Genomic DNA, 19,369 nt, shown 5'->3' with positions numbered 1-19,369 from the left:
GTCCTACCTAGTACTAACATTGTTCTAGTAAATTATTCTTTATGGCTTTTTGTGGTCTCGGTTTGTCCTTCATGTCTGTCTCTTATTCCCATATTCCTTAGCTCCTTTTAAAGTATTGTGTGTTTCATGTTTTCAAGAAAGAAAACGGCTTATTCATTCATATGTAACACAACAATTGAATTTATCTCCTTCATCCTTCAGCAGTTTTATTTGCACTTCATATTCAGTGTTGAGGAAAGTTACTTTTACAATTAATGCATTACAATATTGCGTTGCTTGCTAAAAAATTTATGGAATGTAGTGCCTTGCTTTTGTGTTTTACTTTTTCTCATCTGGGTTGGATTTACTTGTTTTGTTTTTAATATAAAAAAATCTCTTTTTGGCAAATGTAAAAGCCCTTTTACACCTTTCACAAAGCGAAATGAATATAAGCATCAGGCTGAAGGAAATGTACATTCACATCTGTACAGTAGAGGGCGCAGCACAAACAAACACAAGTGTTCCCAACGTAGCAATTTTGTTGCTAGATTTAGTAACTTTTCAGACTACCCTAGCAACCTTTTCTTCAAAAAGCACCTAGCAACAAATTTAGCCATTTTAAAAATTAATTTGGCAACTTTTAGCAACTGTGACTTAAATTATTTTCTCTGAATTACGCCTGTTTCACACATGCTCCGTTTTCAGCGCAGTCCGCGTGCGGTATATATAGCCTACGTTGTGTTAGGCTATCACAAATATTTTAAATTAGCACTTAGTACTGACAGAAACAGTCGGCTCTCGTGCCTTTTACTTTTAAATCTTTATTAAAAAACAGTTCTGCGGGTCTTAAAGAACTTTTCTACCTCCACAGGACAAGTGCATATGTTGCCTTGTTTATCTAAAAGTGCACTTTTCTTTGTTTTAAACCTAGCCAAAAAGCCTGTGAAACACAGTAGACTTTAATTATATCTATTTATTGTGAAATTACTACATGTCCGTGTCAATACATGTTCATTTTTTTACCGCGAACAAAGAGCTGTCACTTTAATCCAGCGCGTGCAGCACAGCAAAAATAGACTCGGTGCTGGACCGCAACCGCGTGCAGTGTGAACGCTCTTATCCGTTAACATGGTGCGGAAACGGAGTATGTGTGAAACAGGTGTTAGACACAAAAGAGGAAAACGTCTAGCAGTGCACATCACGTGAATTAAGTTGCTAGTTGCGATTGTTCATTAATAATTGTTCATTTATGATAAGACATTGTTATTAGTTTGTACCCGCAGAAAAATGGAAAAGGCACTGGTAATTTTCTGCCAGGACATTAAAAACCTGTGAAAAATCAATACAGAAAATTCCTTCAAATTATCACAGTTCATTGTGCCCTATTATACAGACTTTTCTAGAAGTAGCTTACTAATTAATCCACTGCTTAAAAATATAATTATTCAGAGTGTGTAGTTTTACTAGTTAATCAGAAAATAGGCCTACGTAAAATATAATCATTCAAAAATGTGTAAATGTTCAATAATTCAGTGTTGCGTTTAAAAATATATATTTATTTTTAAAATATAATTATATTTTAGTTTCACTAACAAATCTAAATTAACATTTCAAATCATATTCATAATCAGAGTGATCTGATTGTATATTCTATTGAGTTTTGCGGTGTGATTTATAGATAACGATGCATTTGCGCAATGGCATCACAATGTCATTTAGCAACTTTTAGCAACAATTTGTCCTGCCTTTTAGCAACTTCCCCTGAAAATTAGTTGGCAACACTGAACAAACATTTCATCTGTGAGACCATTCTAGATTGCATTAAGAATGGACACAGGAGAAGAAAGTTCAACAAACACAAATGTTACGTTTGTCTAAACTGTTGCTTATTAGCAGTGTTGGGAAGGTTACTTTGGAAATGTAATAGGTTACAGATTACAAGTTACCCTATTTAAAATGTAATAAGTAGTGTAACTATTCAATTACTTTATTAAAGTGATGTAACTGATTACATTTGATTACTTTTCTAAATTTCTAATGTTTTCTAATGTCATTTTTAAATCTTTTTAAAACATGTAAACCAGGCAGGGTTAACTTTACAGTAGTACTCAACACTGTCAGACTTTCAAAATCCTTCATCACTTGTATTAAGATTATAATAATTTAATTTTAAAGCACAGCCACCACAAAATCAGACTTGTTTTCAGATCATTCTGAGGTTAAAAAAAGATTTAAAACCATAACAAGAAATAGTTTAATAGCTATGCTAATGGTTTTGAAATCAAATCTTTGCATAGTTATGACAGGAAACACTGGCATCTAACTATAGCTTAGAAAAAAAAATCTATCATAAAAAATAAAGCAAATACATTAATCCAAATAGGAAAGAAAACAGTTACTGAATAAGCATGTGTCCTGAAACAATGGTGTCTCAAATTTTAGAGCAGTCGATGCAATTTATGAAAGAAATCAATTAAATCTGTATGTGGGAGATGTAACCCCCTTTGTAATTCTTAACACTTTCACAATTAACTGTAATTTAATTTTTAAAAAAATTCTCAGTAACTGTAACTGATTACAGTCACATTTATTTTGTAATTCAATTCCGTAATTCCGTAACATGTAACTAGTTACTCCCCAACACTGCTTATTAGTATAGTTGAATTGGATCATAAAGTAATCTGATTATGTAACTTGCATTACCTGTAATGTGTTACCCCCAACACTGGTCATATTAGCCACCGGTCACTCTGCTCTTCAGATATCAGGCACTGAAAAACCATATCTAAAATCGTGCACTTTGTGTTTGGATGAAAATGATCTGCAGTGTGAAAAAGTCCATTTGATTGTCCGTTTGCAGTGAATATTCACCTCGCAGATGTTTTCTTTTTTTTTTACCTTTTTGATGAAAGTACACAGTGACATATATAAAATATATAGTGATAGCCTTATAGTTGTGGCATGTTTATGCCACACTGTAAAACCCGATATGTTAAGAATACTCAAAACATTTGAGGAAAATTATTGCCTCAAAACATTTGAGTAAACAAACTCAATTTTTTTAAGTTAGTAGAGCTTACAATTTTTATGACAAGTGGGGCGGGGCTGAGAGCCATGGGAGCCAATCCAAGCCTCACTTCCATGATCCCACCCTCATCACAATGATAATTATATACAACTTGCTTCCATAAACAGCACATTCATTCAGATCTTTATAGTTAAGTGCTAGTTTGCAACAGCACGCTAATGTAGTTATCTAAAAGACTCACGACACACTTGCATGTAAATAATCAAACAACATGCAATATATATAGTCTTTAAGTTTTGCTATCCATCCTCAACCTAACCACAGGCTCTACTCTTCGCCACAACGGTAACACTACAAAACCAACATAACAGAAATATATGTAAATCTTAACACAACATTTAAGTACTAACTTGTGTCTCTCTATGTTAATCTTGTGCAAAAACACAAAAAATAACACTTAATTTCTGCATTTATTTTCCTTGTTGTCTGATGTAAAGCATGCTGGGAACTAGAAAACGCAATAATTTTAAGTTCACCTTACTACAACAACATTTTGAATTTACAGAACTTATTTCAATTAAGTCTAATGAACTTTCATTATTATTTGAGTGAAATTAACTCATTTCATTTCATTCATTTCACTGTTCAGTTTTACACTGCATTATAAAAACATGTACTAGGATTTAGGCACCAAGGGAGTGACTAGTGTAAGAGATGACTAGCCAGAACGTCATACAGATTTGTAATGGCATGAGGGTGAGTAAATGATGATAGAACTATCCCTTTAAATTATGACGTGGATTGAAACACTGTCAGAATCCACATGCTGGTCAAGGATTTCCAATATGACTAATAAGAACAACATTGCTGTTTTTTTCAAGATCCACATATTTAATAACTATTGTCTCATAGAAAGTTTAGTGGCTCATAGATGAAAGTCTAGCCATTATCGTCTCAGGCTAATTTTTTTGTGTGACTTTTTGGTGCAAAAAACACCTGTAAAGATCTATAAGTAAAAATCCAGTGTAAATGAGTAAACCTTTCAAAGCAGCCCATAATCCATATCTTTGGGAAAAAAAAAAAAAATTATGTCATATACACAATGAGTGTTTAATTACACCTTTAAGATGTCAGTCATCAGTGAAACCATAAAAGTGTTGGTGATTTGTTCAAAACTGACAATGATTTACACAATGTGGTTTTATTAAATGTAATTATTTTTTAATTTCTTGGGCCAGTATGGAAGGTGTTGCCCTAAATAAATATATAATAAGAACAATATAATGAGACGATACACACACACAAAAAGCGTATTTAAAAAATCTGACAAATTATGTTATTTAAGTATTTAAGTATACAAGTTATGTAAGTATTTCTGTTTATAGTTCTTACAAACAATGTGTGACCCTGGATGACAAAACCAGTCTTAAGTGCCAATTTTTCAAAATTGAGATGTATACATCATCTGAAAGCTGAATAAATAAGCTTTCCAGTGATGTATGGTTTGTTAGGATCGGACAATATTTGGCTGAGATGCAACTATTTGAAAATCTGGAATCTGAGGGTGCAAAAAAATCTAAATATTGAGAAAATCGCCTTTAAAGTTGTCCAAATGAAGTTCTTAGCAATGCATATTACTAATCAAAAATTAAGTTTTGTTACATTTACAGTAAGAAACTTACAAAAAATCTTCATGGAACATGATCTTTACTTAATATCCTAATGATTTTTGGCATAAAAGAAAAATCGATCATTTTGACCCGTACAATGTATTTTTGGCAATTGCTACAAATATACCCCAGCGACTTAAGACTGGTTTTGTGGCCCAGGGTCACATTTGTTGTGAGATAGCAAAACCTGGCCTGTTATGCTAATGTGCTGATTCTGGACAATATAAAATGCTTTAACTCCTTATCATCTTATGCTAGCTGCACACTGAGCATATGAGTATGATTTCACATTCTGTTCATTTCCTTTAGTCATAAAACACGTAATAAAAGCTTCTGAAACAATTCTTGGATTGTGAAAGACTGGTAAAAATGAACTTTGCTCAAGCCAAGCTAGAACATATTTCCCAACTAAACAACAGAATATATTAAGATGCTGTATAAAAAGTAAACTTTTTTGTGTGATAGATTTAAAAATAGTTATAATTTAGACTAATAGTTCTTAACTGTGGAAAACACTGCTAATGAGCAAGCAAAACAGCCTCTGACTCAGACATTTACTGTTACACAACATAATGTTCCCCAGCATTTACAAGTTCTGGAAAATGTTGTTGTTACTCATGTTACGTCACACTCTACGTGTTATTGACTGAGGAACTGGATTGACTAATGTAAGGAGTGAATAAGTGACCGTAATAGCTTAACTGTTTCAGCATTTTTTGATATCACGTTTCTAGTGGGCAGTGGTCACATGATCCTCAATATACTGTTACTGTTTTATAGCACTGAATTCCTCATACGGAGTTCAGCTGATTCCACAGTAAAAGTGCTTGTGCCATGTAGCCTCTATGTAGGCCATGAGTGACATATAATGTAGTTGTTCATCAAGCATTAAATCATAGTTTTTTTTCAAGATTATGTTGCACAAAAGCCGTGCCCAAACACCTTCAATCCCATGAACATGACTGCTGAGTCAGCGAGATGCTCCAGATACTCCTGACATCCTGGGTGTAGCACTTAACAAGCTATTGAATTCAAACCTCATATTACATATCCCACTGATACGCACAAGGACGAAGCGTCTAGACGTTCTTCCTTCCCCTGTATTTTATTAAGGACTGCAATTTTTGGTCATTTTGAAGCCCAGCAATCACAAAGCATGTCATTAATGCTTCTCAAATATAGGCTGTACCTACGCTAGCTTAAAGGAAACCCCTAATTGTTGTATGGAAAACACAGAAGACCCTTTTGGACTTCTCTTGTTGCTGCATTTTGCTGATATTGGAGATCTGAAACCTAATGTTGATCTGAGGGTCAACACAAAAAGACAAAAAGCATAACAGCTGGAAGAAGTTTTTGCTATTTTAAGGAGGTAATACAATATGAATGTTTGTTTTTAAAGTGAATAACTGTGTTTACTCTGTAAACCAATTCTAGTAAGATTTTCAATTTTTAAAAATATATTTTTTTTATTATTATTATTGTAGTGCCTTGATTCTCAACGGAATTTCATTTTCAGTTTTATTTGAGATACTTTTGTAGTTATTTATTTTATATTATTATATTTATATTATTTATATTATAATCTAATATTATTATTTATTTATTTATTTATTTATTACATGTGTCTTGCCTTGTTACATCTTTGGGCGGATCCAGTACGCTGTGCGTGTCGCGTCATGCGTACAAATGCACTGTTGTACGTAACAAAAACTCCTGCGCCACAAAGCACGCATTCATAACCATTACAGCCACGAGGACAGACTGAAGGTTACCTGCTTCAACAGTGCTTGAACGGCAACCGATCTTCTGTCTTTTCGCTTTTTCCATCAATCAACTCCTTCGATTCCAGTCATTTTGTTTTCGATCAAAATCGAAAATTAGATTTAAAGACGCTTGCTTAAAAAACAATTCTACGCGAACCAGCGTCGTTGACCATCTGTGCAAATAACATCAGAAAAGCCGTAAAACCGATTTGAAGGTAAGTTTTTCCATCAGAATCAACACACATTCAATTCAATTCAAATCGTTTATTTATTTATTTTTTTAGATACATCGGTTGCATAGAGACCGCTGCATGCATCACTAGCATACGATCCGCAAGGGCGCCATCTTTGTTTGTTTGTTTTTATCGATTAAGTCCTGCAGGGAAAAACGAATCGGATCAAATAAAACTACGAATTCGCTTCGTTTACCAAATTGTCACGAATTTGGATGGATGTAATGTTTGAAAAGGCCACAATATCATCAAATGCCCGCCACGTCGTTAAGTCTCCTATTTTTTCCCCTTTTTACTTTATTGCATTCGTTTTTCTCGGTTAATCCTTTACAACATTTTGTTATAATCGCTAAAACATTTGTAAGATACGTTAAACAGATTTTATTAGAGAGTGGTGTCGCGGTTTTCCCACTGAAAGTGAATGGAGACTGGAGCTGTCGAGTTCCGAAAGGGATTAAAACAATAAAAAATAATTTTACACGACCTTAATATTTAACGTTTTAATTTACGTTTCCTCAAGACTGCGTTTTTAAGTTTAATTAATTTTATTTTTTTATTTTTTTTGGTTGAAAAGGCTATAATCTCCTTTGTAAACACCCACTACGTAAGATATAATTTTGCCATTATTGAGCGGTTGTTCTTGGCCCGCTTATCAGGTGTTTTTGATGATAGTTAGCTATTTAGATATTAGATTTAGATATTTAATGCTTAAATATGTTAAACTGGATTTTTTCCAAGAGTGGTGGCGCTGCTTTCCTAATGAAAATGGATGGGGACTGGCGCTGTCGAGCTCTGAACGCGATGAAAAGCAACGAAAAATAATTCTACACGACGATAACGTTGTATTTACGTGTTTTAAAGTCATTCATTATGTCTTCTCGATACTGCAGGTATTTTTTTTCTAAACATTAAGTTTAAAAAGGCGGCAGTCGGCTTGGTCTTTGTTTTATACAATGAAAGTGGATGGTGACTGACGCTGTCACCCTCTAAACTGTAAAAAAAAAATAATAATAATCGCTTGAAGCCATCCGAAGGCTTTGTCTAAATGCTCCCAGGTCTCAAGGGTTTTTTTTTTTTTTTTCATAATCCTTTGTTTAGTATACAGATTACAAGATTGTCTATAAGGTATCACCACTGGTATTCATAATCGCTTCTCAATTGTAGTCAAGTTAAACATAGGTTACAGTATGTAAGTTGGCCAGCTCTTGAGCAGGTGGGATTGAACTAACAGGCTAAACCCTGAGAAGAATTATCTAAGTGATCCAGGAAATGTTTGTCATGCATTCACATGCTTTTTCCCATACCAAACAAATGATAAGAGTAACCGAAATGGGGTCGAACTTGAACACCACCTGTCCTGAGAACGCATTAAATCTCGTACAGCATCTTACAGAGAGCGTAAACGCATGCTGGCATGTCTGGAACAGACAATAAATGCTATTATTAGTGGGTTTGTGGCACGTGGTAATGCAGAAGTTCATGTTGGACAGCATACAGTGCGTTCATTGATAGTAGGGGGTGCATAAATTACAGTACAGCAAGGGTGGCAAGCTTATTTTATGTCCTCTCTTACAGAAACATGAGCTCTCAGGTGAGACAGAACTTTGAGGAGGCCTGCGAAGCGGCCATCAACCGTCAGATCAACATGGAGCTGTATGCATCCTACGTCTACCTTTCCATGGTGAGAGTCCAAGGCCATTACAGCGTACTAGACCCATCCCATTCCCATTTAGAGTAAAATGTAGTGTTCTAGGTGGAGGGAAGGGGAATTGAGTTCAGTATATCAATGAACTTTGCCTGAAAGTTTGGTTAATGATCCATTTCGTTCACTGTGTCTCTCGTGACCTTTATTTTATTTCTCTCATGCAGTCATACTACTTTGACCGAGATGATCAGGCCCTGCACAACTTTGCCAAGTTTTTCCACCATCAGTCCCACGAAGAGCGCGAACACGCTGAGAAACTGATGAAGTTTCAGAACCAGAGGGGAGGGAGGATCTTTCTGCAGGACGTGAAGGTACGTCTATAATGTGTGTTAACGTGATAGCGTTACAGTTTGGCATGGCAAGGCAGGGACGCAGAGATAGAGAGGACAAAGTTGGGGTGGGGCTCTTATCTTTTACCGACATTGACGATAAACTTCAACTGACAGTCAGTGTTTTTGTCATAGGGAAAGATAAAAGCGCGTAACTGAAGCGCATGACCGCTCTTTGGACATAGCGATGTGACACTATATATCACGTGACTGGTGTGGATTTTTCTGGGTACAGCTGGTTAACCAGTTTCGTGGGTAATGGAAAACTGGTTAGCTCACATGAAATTAATATTGGGAAGTTGACCTGTGATGGCAACTAGTCAGATGCCACACCATCAAAAATTCTTACCAGCATTTTACCAGATGTTTCATTTTTATCTGTAAGGCTGCAACTAACAATTCTTTTGTTAATAGATTAATCTGTTAATTGTTTCTTCAGTTATGAATTAATTAATTTTAATCAATTGTATAAAAAACTCCATGTCGTGCCCTGTATTCTCCAAAAAATGGAAAATTAAGGCAATTATTCAAAAAAGGAGTTTAAACTGATAGCGTACTAATTGAAAGAAGATAAAAATCGAAGAAGAAAATAAAAGCGCAGGCTAAATTAGCTGGTACAAGGTAGGAGGAACATTTTGAATAAATACTCCATTATAATTCTCTTTACTGTTAATGCTCTCATAAATACAATTTGTTACATGTCGATTTTTAAATTTGCATTTAATGTCTTGCAGAAAGCATTTAAGAGTGTGTTTTATTAAAAATGATTGCATTCCGGCACTAACAGAGGCCCTTTTGTTGCATTAATGCAAAATGCAACATTTACAGATAAGGATACACCTGTAAAATGTAAGTTATCTGCTGAGGAAACGCACCTCGAATGCATTAAACAATAAATGCATCTGTCAACGCACATGACAGGGAAGTACAGTGTTGATTAAGATCTACATTAGCTTCTGTTCCTTGTACATTCAGATTTGACATAAAATATATTAGGATTTATTAAAGAGTGTTTTTAGGCATTTGCTTCTGTTTGCTTATCAAGTTCCAAAAAGAGGGAAAATAATCAATTGGAAAACCTGCTGAAAATATACTAACCCCCAAATCCTCCAAGATGTAGATGAGTTTCTTTCATCATTGGAACAGATTTGAAAATTTAGCATTACATCACTTGCTCACCAATGTATCCTCTGAATGGGTGCCGTCAGAATAAGAGTCCAAACAGCTGATTAAAAACATCACAATAGTCCACACCAGTCCAGTGTTTTAGTTTCCATCTAAAATATGAGTCCTCTATCTATAATATTTATTTCTCCAGTAAAAGTCATCTTGTCTGAATCAGGAGAGAAATATGCACAAATCAAGCGCCGTTTACATGCAAAAACAGTTCTAAACAAATATGTCGGTTTTTGATGCAAGAGAAACAACATGGGATGGACCGGAAGAAGGGTTTTTTATGAACTTTTGTGTTTGTGTTTGACAGAAACCAGAGAAGGATGAGTGGGGAAGCGGTGTGGAAGCTCTCGATTGCGCCCTGCAGCTGGAGAAGAGCGTCAATCACTCCCTCCTGGAGCTGCATAAGCTGGCCTCTCAGCACAACGACCCTCACGTGAGTGTGCAGCTACTGATACGAACGCAGTCTCATTCACAAACAAAACCTATTCCAAACTCACTCTTCTTGTTTCTTACAGATGTGCGATTTCATTGAGACACACTACTTGGACGAGCAGGTGAAGTCCATCAAAGAACTGGGCGACTGGGTGACCAACCTGCGCCGCATGGGCGCCCCCCAGAACGGCATGGCCGAGTACATGTTCGACAAGCTAACACTTGGCAAAGAGAGCAGCTAAATACTCAGTCCATCTTTTCCTTTGCTGATTAGTTTTGCTGTATGAGTGTTTATCTCTCTTTTATGTTGTTTGACTGACTGGTCAACCTGTGTGTCCAGTTATTTAAGCAGAAAAACCAATTAGCTTGTTTGACTCTGCCATGCTTCGCTGTTTAAAGTTGCACTTCTCATAAGCCATTGAACTCTATATCTCTAGCTTATTCACCGTTTGACCTGCCTGCATGTGATGTGTAACTTGTCGAGGAAATTATGCTCCGAACCAATAAAATGGAAACCTCTGGGATCAGAACTTGACTTATGGCTCCTTTATCGTTTCCAGACATGAGCTTTCAAAGGGGGTTATTAATAGAAATTTGTAAAGAATGACTTTGGTGCTTTATTTTATATATTTGTCAAATATATTGAACTTAAAAGATTTTCTTCAACTGACTCCAAATGTCTGAATGGCAGTGGAGGTTGACGAGAACCAAAATAATATTGATAGCTATAATTCTATATTCCTTATAACAGTGTTTTTCTACTTGATATCACATAATATTGAACTGTGACTCAATAAATTGTCACACGTTTCAAACTGTAGCGTCGGGTCTCTTTTTTTTTTTTTTTTTTTCTTCATCATGGCAAATGCAGTTATTAAGGTTTTATGATATTTAATGGTGATTTTAGTGGTTGTCCACATATTAACAAATGTGACCAAAGTTTTCTCAGTCTTAGGTTAGCTAAATATAGCATGACGAGACTTACACTGAAGCCAAGGAAACCAGACACCCATCTGATGAAATTTTATTTTTAACCCAGTTATATTACAATACAGCAAAAATGTATCTTCAGCCTGTCGAAGAGTCATGTACTCCTGTTTTTGTGTCTTGCTGTAACAACCAGTGGTAAAAGGCTTAATATTTCAGCCAGATCAGGTGTCTAGTATCTTTAACCATCAAATCAAAACAACAAAAGGGGAAATAAAAGAAGGAAATAAAAACAGCCCACTTCACTTTTCATAAGAAGCAGGTGTTATATAACCTGACTATATCAGTATGTACACTTCCTCTTCTATGAACTGTAATTTATTTGAAAGACGAGAATGATGTATAATCCTTATAACAAAACAGTATATCAGTAAGGAAATATTATGTATTAAATATTTATTTTGTGAAAATACACAACACATTTATAGCATGTAGAAACATGTTTGTGCAGACCAAAACCGACACAAATTTGTCTTCAGTTTGATCCACACACCTGTGAGAGTAACCACAAACACAGATGCAATGAACGTCTGCTGAAGCTCATGTGTGGGAAAAACTGATTTTAATATGTCAGTTCATTCAGTGTACCTCCATTGTTAATCTGATTAACTGTAAACCATTGTTAAAATAGACCTAATTGTTCATTTCTGACTTGAACTGGTCAGTGTTTATTCATCCATGAAGCTCATCATATGTTGAATCACAAAGTGATCGAGAAGCCTGGGAATATGAAGTGCAAGACTAAACATGACTGAATAATGCCTATATAATCTTTCTAGATTGTCAACAAAACAGATATGAGGAAGCTAGCGTTAAAATGTGGTGAAACAGGAAAGACTTTAATCCAAGACACCTGTGGTGTCAAGATGAACATAGTTCTGTCGTATGAACCTGAACGTGTTATGATGAAAAACTGCATGCCATCATGAGCGCTGTTTTGTTGCACTATATGATATATATAAAATATTATATATATGTGTGTGTGTATTTTATCTCATTCTTACAGGATTTTAAGGCTAATGGTAGAGTAAACTAATAAACTATAAAGTATTGAGTCCTAAAATGGGATTTATCAATTTCATAAATACACAACCACTAATTTTTATTTAGCAAGGGTGCATTATAATGATCAAAAGTGACAGTAAAGACAATGTTACAAAGCTTCATATTTCAAATAAATGCTGCTCTTTTGAACTTTGCATTCATCAAAAAACTCAAAAACCCAAAGTGATGCAACAATGCAAAAAAAAAAAAAAAAAATTATAAAAACGTTATTAATTTCTGCCATTACAGTTTTTTTTTACAATCATTTTTTCACTAATAACAGGAACTTCATGTCATTTTTCAAAACTCTAGACACATAATTCACAACCGATGATCAAAATGCACATTTTTTAAAACACACTTTTTCCAAATGCTTGGATACAATACACATGAGCCAAAAATCTTTTGTTCATTGAACTAAAATCACCGGTTCAAAACTTAACATCAAAGTATTACTATTTCAAAATGAAACTCGCGCATTACATCTGAATTGAGTGGTTATTCATTTCATTACAATGACTATCAACTAATACAACTGCTCAAAATGCTACATAACTGTTGCATTACTCTTGAAGCATAGTTTTTATGGAAAATGATGAACAATATTAAATGTTTAGATTATGACAGTGAAGCAACTGAGGACTGAGTATGTTCAGGTATGATCAGTTTCAAGATGCCTGTTGGGAGAAAAAAAAAAATCCCCCAAAAATCTATATCATTTTAGCAGTATTTATTTTTCCTACAATAAATGTCTTTTTAGAGGGTGATAGAGCTGTAACTTTGTATTCATCAAAAAACTCAAAAACCCAAAGTGATGCAACAATGAAAAAAAAAAAAAAAAGTGATTAATTTCTGCCATTACAGTTTTTACAATCATTTTTCACTAATAACAGGAACTTCATGTCATTTTTCAAAACTCTAGACACATAATTCACAACCGATGATCAAAATGCACATTTTTAAAACACACTTTTTCCAAATGCTTGGATACAATACACATGAGCCAAAAATCTTTTGTTCATTGAACTAAAATCACCGGTTCAAAACTTAACATCAAAGTATTACTATTTCAAAATGAAACTCGCATTACATCTGAATTGAGTGGTTATTCATTTCATTACAATGACTATCAACTAATACAACTGCTCAAAATGCTACATAACTGTTGCATTACTCTTGAAGCATAGTTTTTATGGAAAATGATGAACAATATTAAATGTTTAGATTATGACAGTGAAGCAACTGAGGACTGAGTATGTTCAGGTATGATCAGTTTCAAGATGCCTGTTGGGAGAAAAAAAATCCCCAAAAATCTATATCATTTTAGCAGTATTTCTTTTTCCTACAATAAATGTCTTTTTAGAGGGTGATAGAGCTGGAACTTTGTATTCATCAAAAAACTCAAAAACCCAAAGTGATGCAACAATGAAAAAAAAAAAAAAGTGATTAATTTCTGCCATTACAGTTTTTTACAATCATTTTTGCACTAATAACACAAACTTCATTTTTAGCAGTATTTGTTTTTCCTACAATAAATGTCTTTTTAGAGGGTGATAGAGCTGGAAGCTGATGAAAACCATTCACATTTTTGGATGAGGCAGGCTTTAACCTGGCCATGATATGGAGGAGAGGTTGAGAGGGGACCAGAACAATGTAATGTGATCTAAAGTAATGTTCCTATGATATTTCATAATAAATGAGTTTTTTGAACCAATGCTTTGGAAAATGCAAGGCTACTTTAAAGATATGAACACAATATGCAAAGTTTTAAACTTTGGACAGCCTGTGTTACAAATAATGACTGTTTTGAGTTTTGTGTCTAGTTTTGAAAAATGACATCAAGGTTCTGAAATTGGTGACAAAATGATTGTAAAAAATCGTATGCTGCTAATCGCTGGGGATGTAACCAAAAAGTACTGACCAAAAAAAGACCACCGGCGCAACAGAAAATGACTGAAATCAATTCAATTTTGCATAAAACCATTTCACTCTTTTTCTTTTTTACACATCTTGACAATTATCTTTAAATAAATCTGCATTTATGACATCAAAAAATGAGTGTGTCTAATTATTATTGATTACAGCGTCATTTTGTTTCAATGTTAGTATCAGGGATATAATATTATTGTTTTTGTTAATATTTTGAATTGGATTTTATTTGTATGTTTTCTGTGTTCACTTTTATTTTTAGTTAAAGTTTTAGAAATTTAGTTGTGGTTTTGCATTTTTAGTTTCTTTAAATATGTCTGCATAGTATTTATTCATTTATTTATTAGTTGTTTACTTTGATTTAGTTATTTTAGTAGGCCTACTAAAATGCATTAAACGCAAGTTTATGTTATTTTAGTCATGTTTATTTTGAAGTAACTAAAACGTTTTTTTATGGTTTTAGTTTCGTTTCACTTTGACACAATGTTATTAAAATATAAACGTTTCACAAATGATGGTTTTCCCAGAAGCAGTTATGCAACACACAACACAAAAAGCAAAGTGTCTCATCGCAGCTGGGAAAATCCATGTCCAGCCCAGTCCGAGCCTTATAAAATGTCTCTAGCTGGGTGAAGACCTGATGTGTCTGAACTGAACGAACCTGAGAGGTAAGAGACTGACTGAACCAACCTCTTTCTTAATGCAAACATGTTACAGCTTTTACTAATATTACAATTTGCTCACTGTTATATTTTTATGTGTTCAGCTCTGTAATCATGAAGCTTATTCTTGCTGTGCTGGTGCTGGTTTTGGTGGTCGAGACCCAGGCGCAATGGTACCGGTACCCAGGACAAGCCATTGGAGGTCACTTATTTTTCCTTTTAATCTGCATTTACTCTTTAAGTCATGCACTCACACTGTAAAAAAAAAAAAAAAAAAGTTGAGCCAACTTAAAATTTTAAGGCAACCAGCTTCAGCAGATTTTTGAGTTTTCTCAACTTATTTTTGTGGGAGATTCTCAAATTTTTGTTGTATAAACTTGCTGAAGCTGGTTGCCTTAAAATTTTAAGTTGGCTTTTTTTTTTTACAGCAGAGTTGGTATGCAGGCAGATTTTAACCATCTCACTGTGTTTTGTAGGTGCAAAGGACATGTGGCGTGCTTACCGGGATATGAGGCAGGCCAACTGGAAACACTCAGACAAGTATTTCCATGCACGCGGGAACTATGATGCTGCAAGAAGGGGCCCCGGAGGCAGATGGGCAGCCGAAGTGATCAGGTATGTCAGATTTGACATGATTTTATTCCTTAGAGATTCATTTGAGCATTTATACTGAGCAAGAATGATTGCTCCCTTGCACTATAATGAAACAGCAGCTCAATGTGCTATTATGAGTGTTTAAATTATTTTTGAGAATTTTGAATTGCAATGTAGTTAAATTACTGTTCTGATATGTGCAGTAATGCAAGAGAGGGTGTGCAAGGACTGGGTAATTCAGGCCGAGGTAAAGCGGATTCTGAAGCTGACCAGAGAGCCAATCGCTGGGGACGTAACGGTGGTGACCCCAACCGCTACAGACCGAATGGCCTTCCCAATAAGTACTGAAAAGAAGACCATCAGTGCAAAAGAAAATGACTGAAATCATTTTACTGTAATACTGATGATTCAATTTTGCATTAAAAAACATTTCACTTTTTTTTTACTACATCTTGACAATTATCTTTAATTAAATCTGCATTTATGACATGAAAAATGCACTCTTTAAGTTTTAGCATCATTCAGTCTATGTAACACACTGTAGTGTCTGAATAAAGAAAATATCTTCATTTGTTCTTTGTGTGTCTGTTTTTCAACCGTTTGTATATGTCTATTTTCATTCACCTCACTTATTTTGGTTTATGATGGAGCGCCACCGGCTGTTCCCCCAAGCACACTGATCCTCAAACTGTCAATGAAAAAAAAAAAAAGATAAATAATGATTTCTGCACAAAATAAACTAAAAAAGATTAATTGTACATAGACATTATAGCACAGACTAATTTGTATCTCTGCAGTAGGCTAAATGCTAAAATTTGGTAACATATTCCAATGTTTTAACAACAAGTTAAATGCTTCATATTTTACAATATATATATATATATATATATATATATATATATATCCCCACCTTGCTGAGTCCAATGCTTTTTAATGTTGTTGTGTCTGATGCACTTGAGCATTCAAGTACTTGAATAAAAATGATTTTACCAAAGTTTCCAAGTGAAAGTGAAAGCGAGTGGTAACATATACAAGTGTTGGCTATGCGCAGGCATCTGGAATTTACATCCCTTACGCAACAAAAATATATGGGAATATGCTGCAAAATATAATGCAATATATTACACAATACATTTGGGAAACCAGTGCTTATACTTTTCAGTATACCGCAATCTATCTATGCATTGACAATATGGCTATATATATTGATACATACAAATATATTTATGAAGACAAAAACACATCTAATATTCCTAAAGTTTGATCCTTTGAGTATATTGCTCATACATGTTCCAAATGTGAACGTATGAATGAGTTACAGCAGATTTCTAGTTCCCAGCATGCTTTGCTTCTGACTGTTAAAGGAGAGTAACAATTTTAAAATTAAGTGTTATTTCATGTTTTTTTGCTCAATATTATTATAGAGGGAGATCTGTTAGTGTTTAATGTTGTATTATTTGTTGTAATATGAAGCATATAAATCAAATTAATAATAAAATGTCAAATATATTTTCTTTGCCTCACACTGCAAGAACAAGCCGTTTTAACATTTGGGAGAGCAAACAACAGCAAAACCTCCACACAAAAGCAAAAGCACTGATTTATTTTCAGTTTATCAAAGTCAAAAACATTTATATATATTTTTTTAAAAATCAATCTTTCTTTCTTCATACTTTCTTGCTTTTTTATTTTTTTAATTTAAATTTTTTTTTTAATTGACATTTTGTGGATCAATGTGCATGAGTGACCAGCTGGTGGCGCTCCAACATAAACAATGAGGGACGTATTAAAAACACACACAACTACAAATGAATTTGCTTGCTTTATTCAGACACTAGAGCATGTTACATAGACTGAATGAAGCTAAAACTTAAAGATTGCTTTTTTGTTGTCATAAATGAAGATGTAATTAAGGATAGTGTCAAGGTGTAAAAAGGAAGAGTTAAACGGTTTTATGTAAAATTGAATCAAGCAGTTTTAGAGCAAAAATGATTTCAGTCATTTTCAGTTGCACTGATGGTCTTCTTTTCAGTACTTCTTGGGAAGTTTTTCCGGTCTGTAGTGGTTGGGGTCACCGCCGTTCGTCCCCAGCGATTGGCTTCCTGGTCAGCTTCAGAATCTGAATGACCTCTGCGAGTTAGTATCTGCATAGCTTCTCTTGCATCACTGCACACATCAGAACAAGATTTACTAGTGATTTAAGGCAATTTCCATGCACTTAAAATGTAAACATTAACATACAATAATAATAATAATAATTCAAAATTCTCAAAAACATCCATAATTGCACATTGAGCTGCTGTTGCATGATATAGTGCGAGGAAGCAAATTTGCTTGCTCACTATAAGTGCTCAAATGAACTTCTGAGGAATAAAATCTTGTCAAATCTGCCACAGATGACATACCTGATCACTTCGGCTGCCCATCTGCCTCCGGGGCCCCTTCTTGCAGCATCATAGTTCCCGCGTGCATGGAAATACTTGTCTGCGTGTTTATGGTTGGCCTCCTTCATATCCTGGTAAGCACGCCGCATGTCCTGTGCACCTACAAAACACAGTGAGGTGGTTATAATCTGCCTGCGAACCGACTCAGCTGAGTGCATGATTTAGGAGTAAATGCAGATTAAAAGGAAAAATAAGTGACCTCCAATGGCTTGTTCCGGGTACCGGTACCATTGCGCCTGGGTCTCGACCACCAAAACCAGCACCAGCACAGCAAGAATAAGCTTCATGATTACAGAGCTGAACACATAAAAATATAACAGTGAGCAAATTGTAATATTAGTAAAAGCTGTAACATGTTTGCATTAAGAAAGAGGTTGGTTCAGTCAGTCTCTTACCTCTCAGGTTCGTTCAGTTCAGACACATCAGGTCTTCACCCAGCTAGAGACATTTTATTAAAAAAATCATTTTTAGCAGTATTTGTTTTCCTACAATAAATGTCTTTTTAGAGGGTGATAGAGCTGGAACTTTGTATTCATCAAAAAACTCAAAAACCCAAAGTGATGCAACAATGCATAAAAAAAAAAAAAAAAAAAAAGTATAAAAAAGTGATTAATTTCTGCCATTACAGTTTTTTACAATCATTTTTGCACTAATAACACAAACTTCATGTCATTTTTCAAAACTCTAGACACATAATTCACAACCGATGATCAAAATGCACATTTTTTAAAGCACAACACTTACTATTTCAAAATGCAACTTGTGCATTACAGCTGAATTGAGTGGTTATTCATTTCATTACAATGACTATCAACTAATACAACTGCTCAAAATGTTACATAACTGTTGCATTACTCTTGAAGCATAGTTTTTATGGAAAATGATGAACAATATTAAATGTTTAGATTATGACAGTGAAGCAGCTGAGGACTGAGTATGTTCAGGTATGATCAGTTTCAAGATGCCTGTTGTTGGGAGAAAAAAAAAAAAATCCCCCAAAAATATCATTTTTAGCAGTATTTGTTTTTCCTACAATAAATGTCTTTTTAGAGGGTGATAGAGCTGGAACTTTGTATTCATCAAAAAACTCAAAAACCCAAAATGATGCAACAATGCATAAAAAAAATTAAATAAAAAAGTGATTAATTTCTGCCATTACAGTTTTTTACAATCATTTTTGCACTAATAACACAAACTTCATGTCATTTTTCAAAACTCTGAACACATAATTCACAACCGATGATCAAAATGCACATTTTTTAAAACACACTTTTTCCAAATGCTTGGATACAATACACATGAACCAAAAATCTTTTGTTCATTGAACTAAAGTCACCGGTTCAAAACTTAACATCAAAGTATTACTATTTCAAAATGCAACTTGCGCATTACAA

At 34.4% G+C, this 19,369-nt stretch overlaps 2 protein-coding genes and 1 pseudogene across 2 annotated transcripts; 2 read left to right on the top strand and 1 right to left on the bottom strand.

Annotated features, from left to right (window-relative positions):
- The first annotated feature begins 6,400 nt into the window (after positions 1–6,400).
- Positions 6,401–10,845, top strand: fth1a (ferritin, heavy polypeptide 1a). The gene is made up of 5 exons (XM_058782775.1): positions 6,401–6,655; positions 8,249–8,354; positions 8,543–8,689; positions 10,191–10,316; positions 10,399–10,845. Exons 2-5 carry the CDS (start codon positions 8,253–8,255, stop codon positions 10,555–10,557), a joined length of 534 nt encoding a protein of 177 aa, XP_058638758.1. The 5' UTR covers positions 6,401–6,655; positions 8,249–8,252; the 3' UTR covers positions 10,558–10,845.
- A 3,980-nt stretch (positions 10,846–14,825) lies between these two features.
- On the top strand, positions 14,826–16,100 carry LOC131544432 (serum amyloid A-5 protein-like). The gene is made up of 4 exons (XM_058782616.1): positions 14,826–14,943; positions 15,042–15,139; positions 15,414–15,552; positions 15,735–16,100. The coding sequence occupies exons 2-4, from the start codon at positions 15,052–15,054 to the stop codon at positions 15,877–15,879; spliced, it is 372 nt and encodes a 123-aa protein (XP_058638599.1). The 5' UTR covers positions 14,826–14,943; positions 15,042–15,051; the 3' UTR covers positions 15,880–16,100.
- Positions 16,101–17,377: 1,277 nt separating this feature from the next.
- On the bottom strand, positions 17,378–18,428 carry LOC131544460 (serum amyloid A-5 protein-like; annotated as a pseudogene).
- Between the last annotated feature and the right edge of the window lie 941 nt (positions 18,429–19,369).

This window comes from Onychostoma macrolepis, chromosome 07 (genome assembly GCF_012432095.1).
Source record: "Onychostoma macrolepis isolate SWU-2019 chromosome 07, ASM1243209v1, whole genome shotgun sequence".
Classification (NCBI taxonomy): Eukaryota; Metazoa; Chordata; class Actinopteri; order Cypriniformes; family Cyprinidae; genus Onychostoma; species Onychostoma macrolepis.
This window is presented reverse-complemented; position numbering and strand designations above follow the sequence as displayed.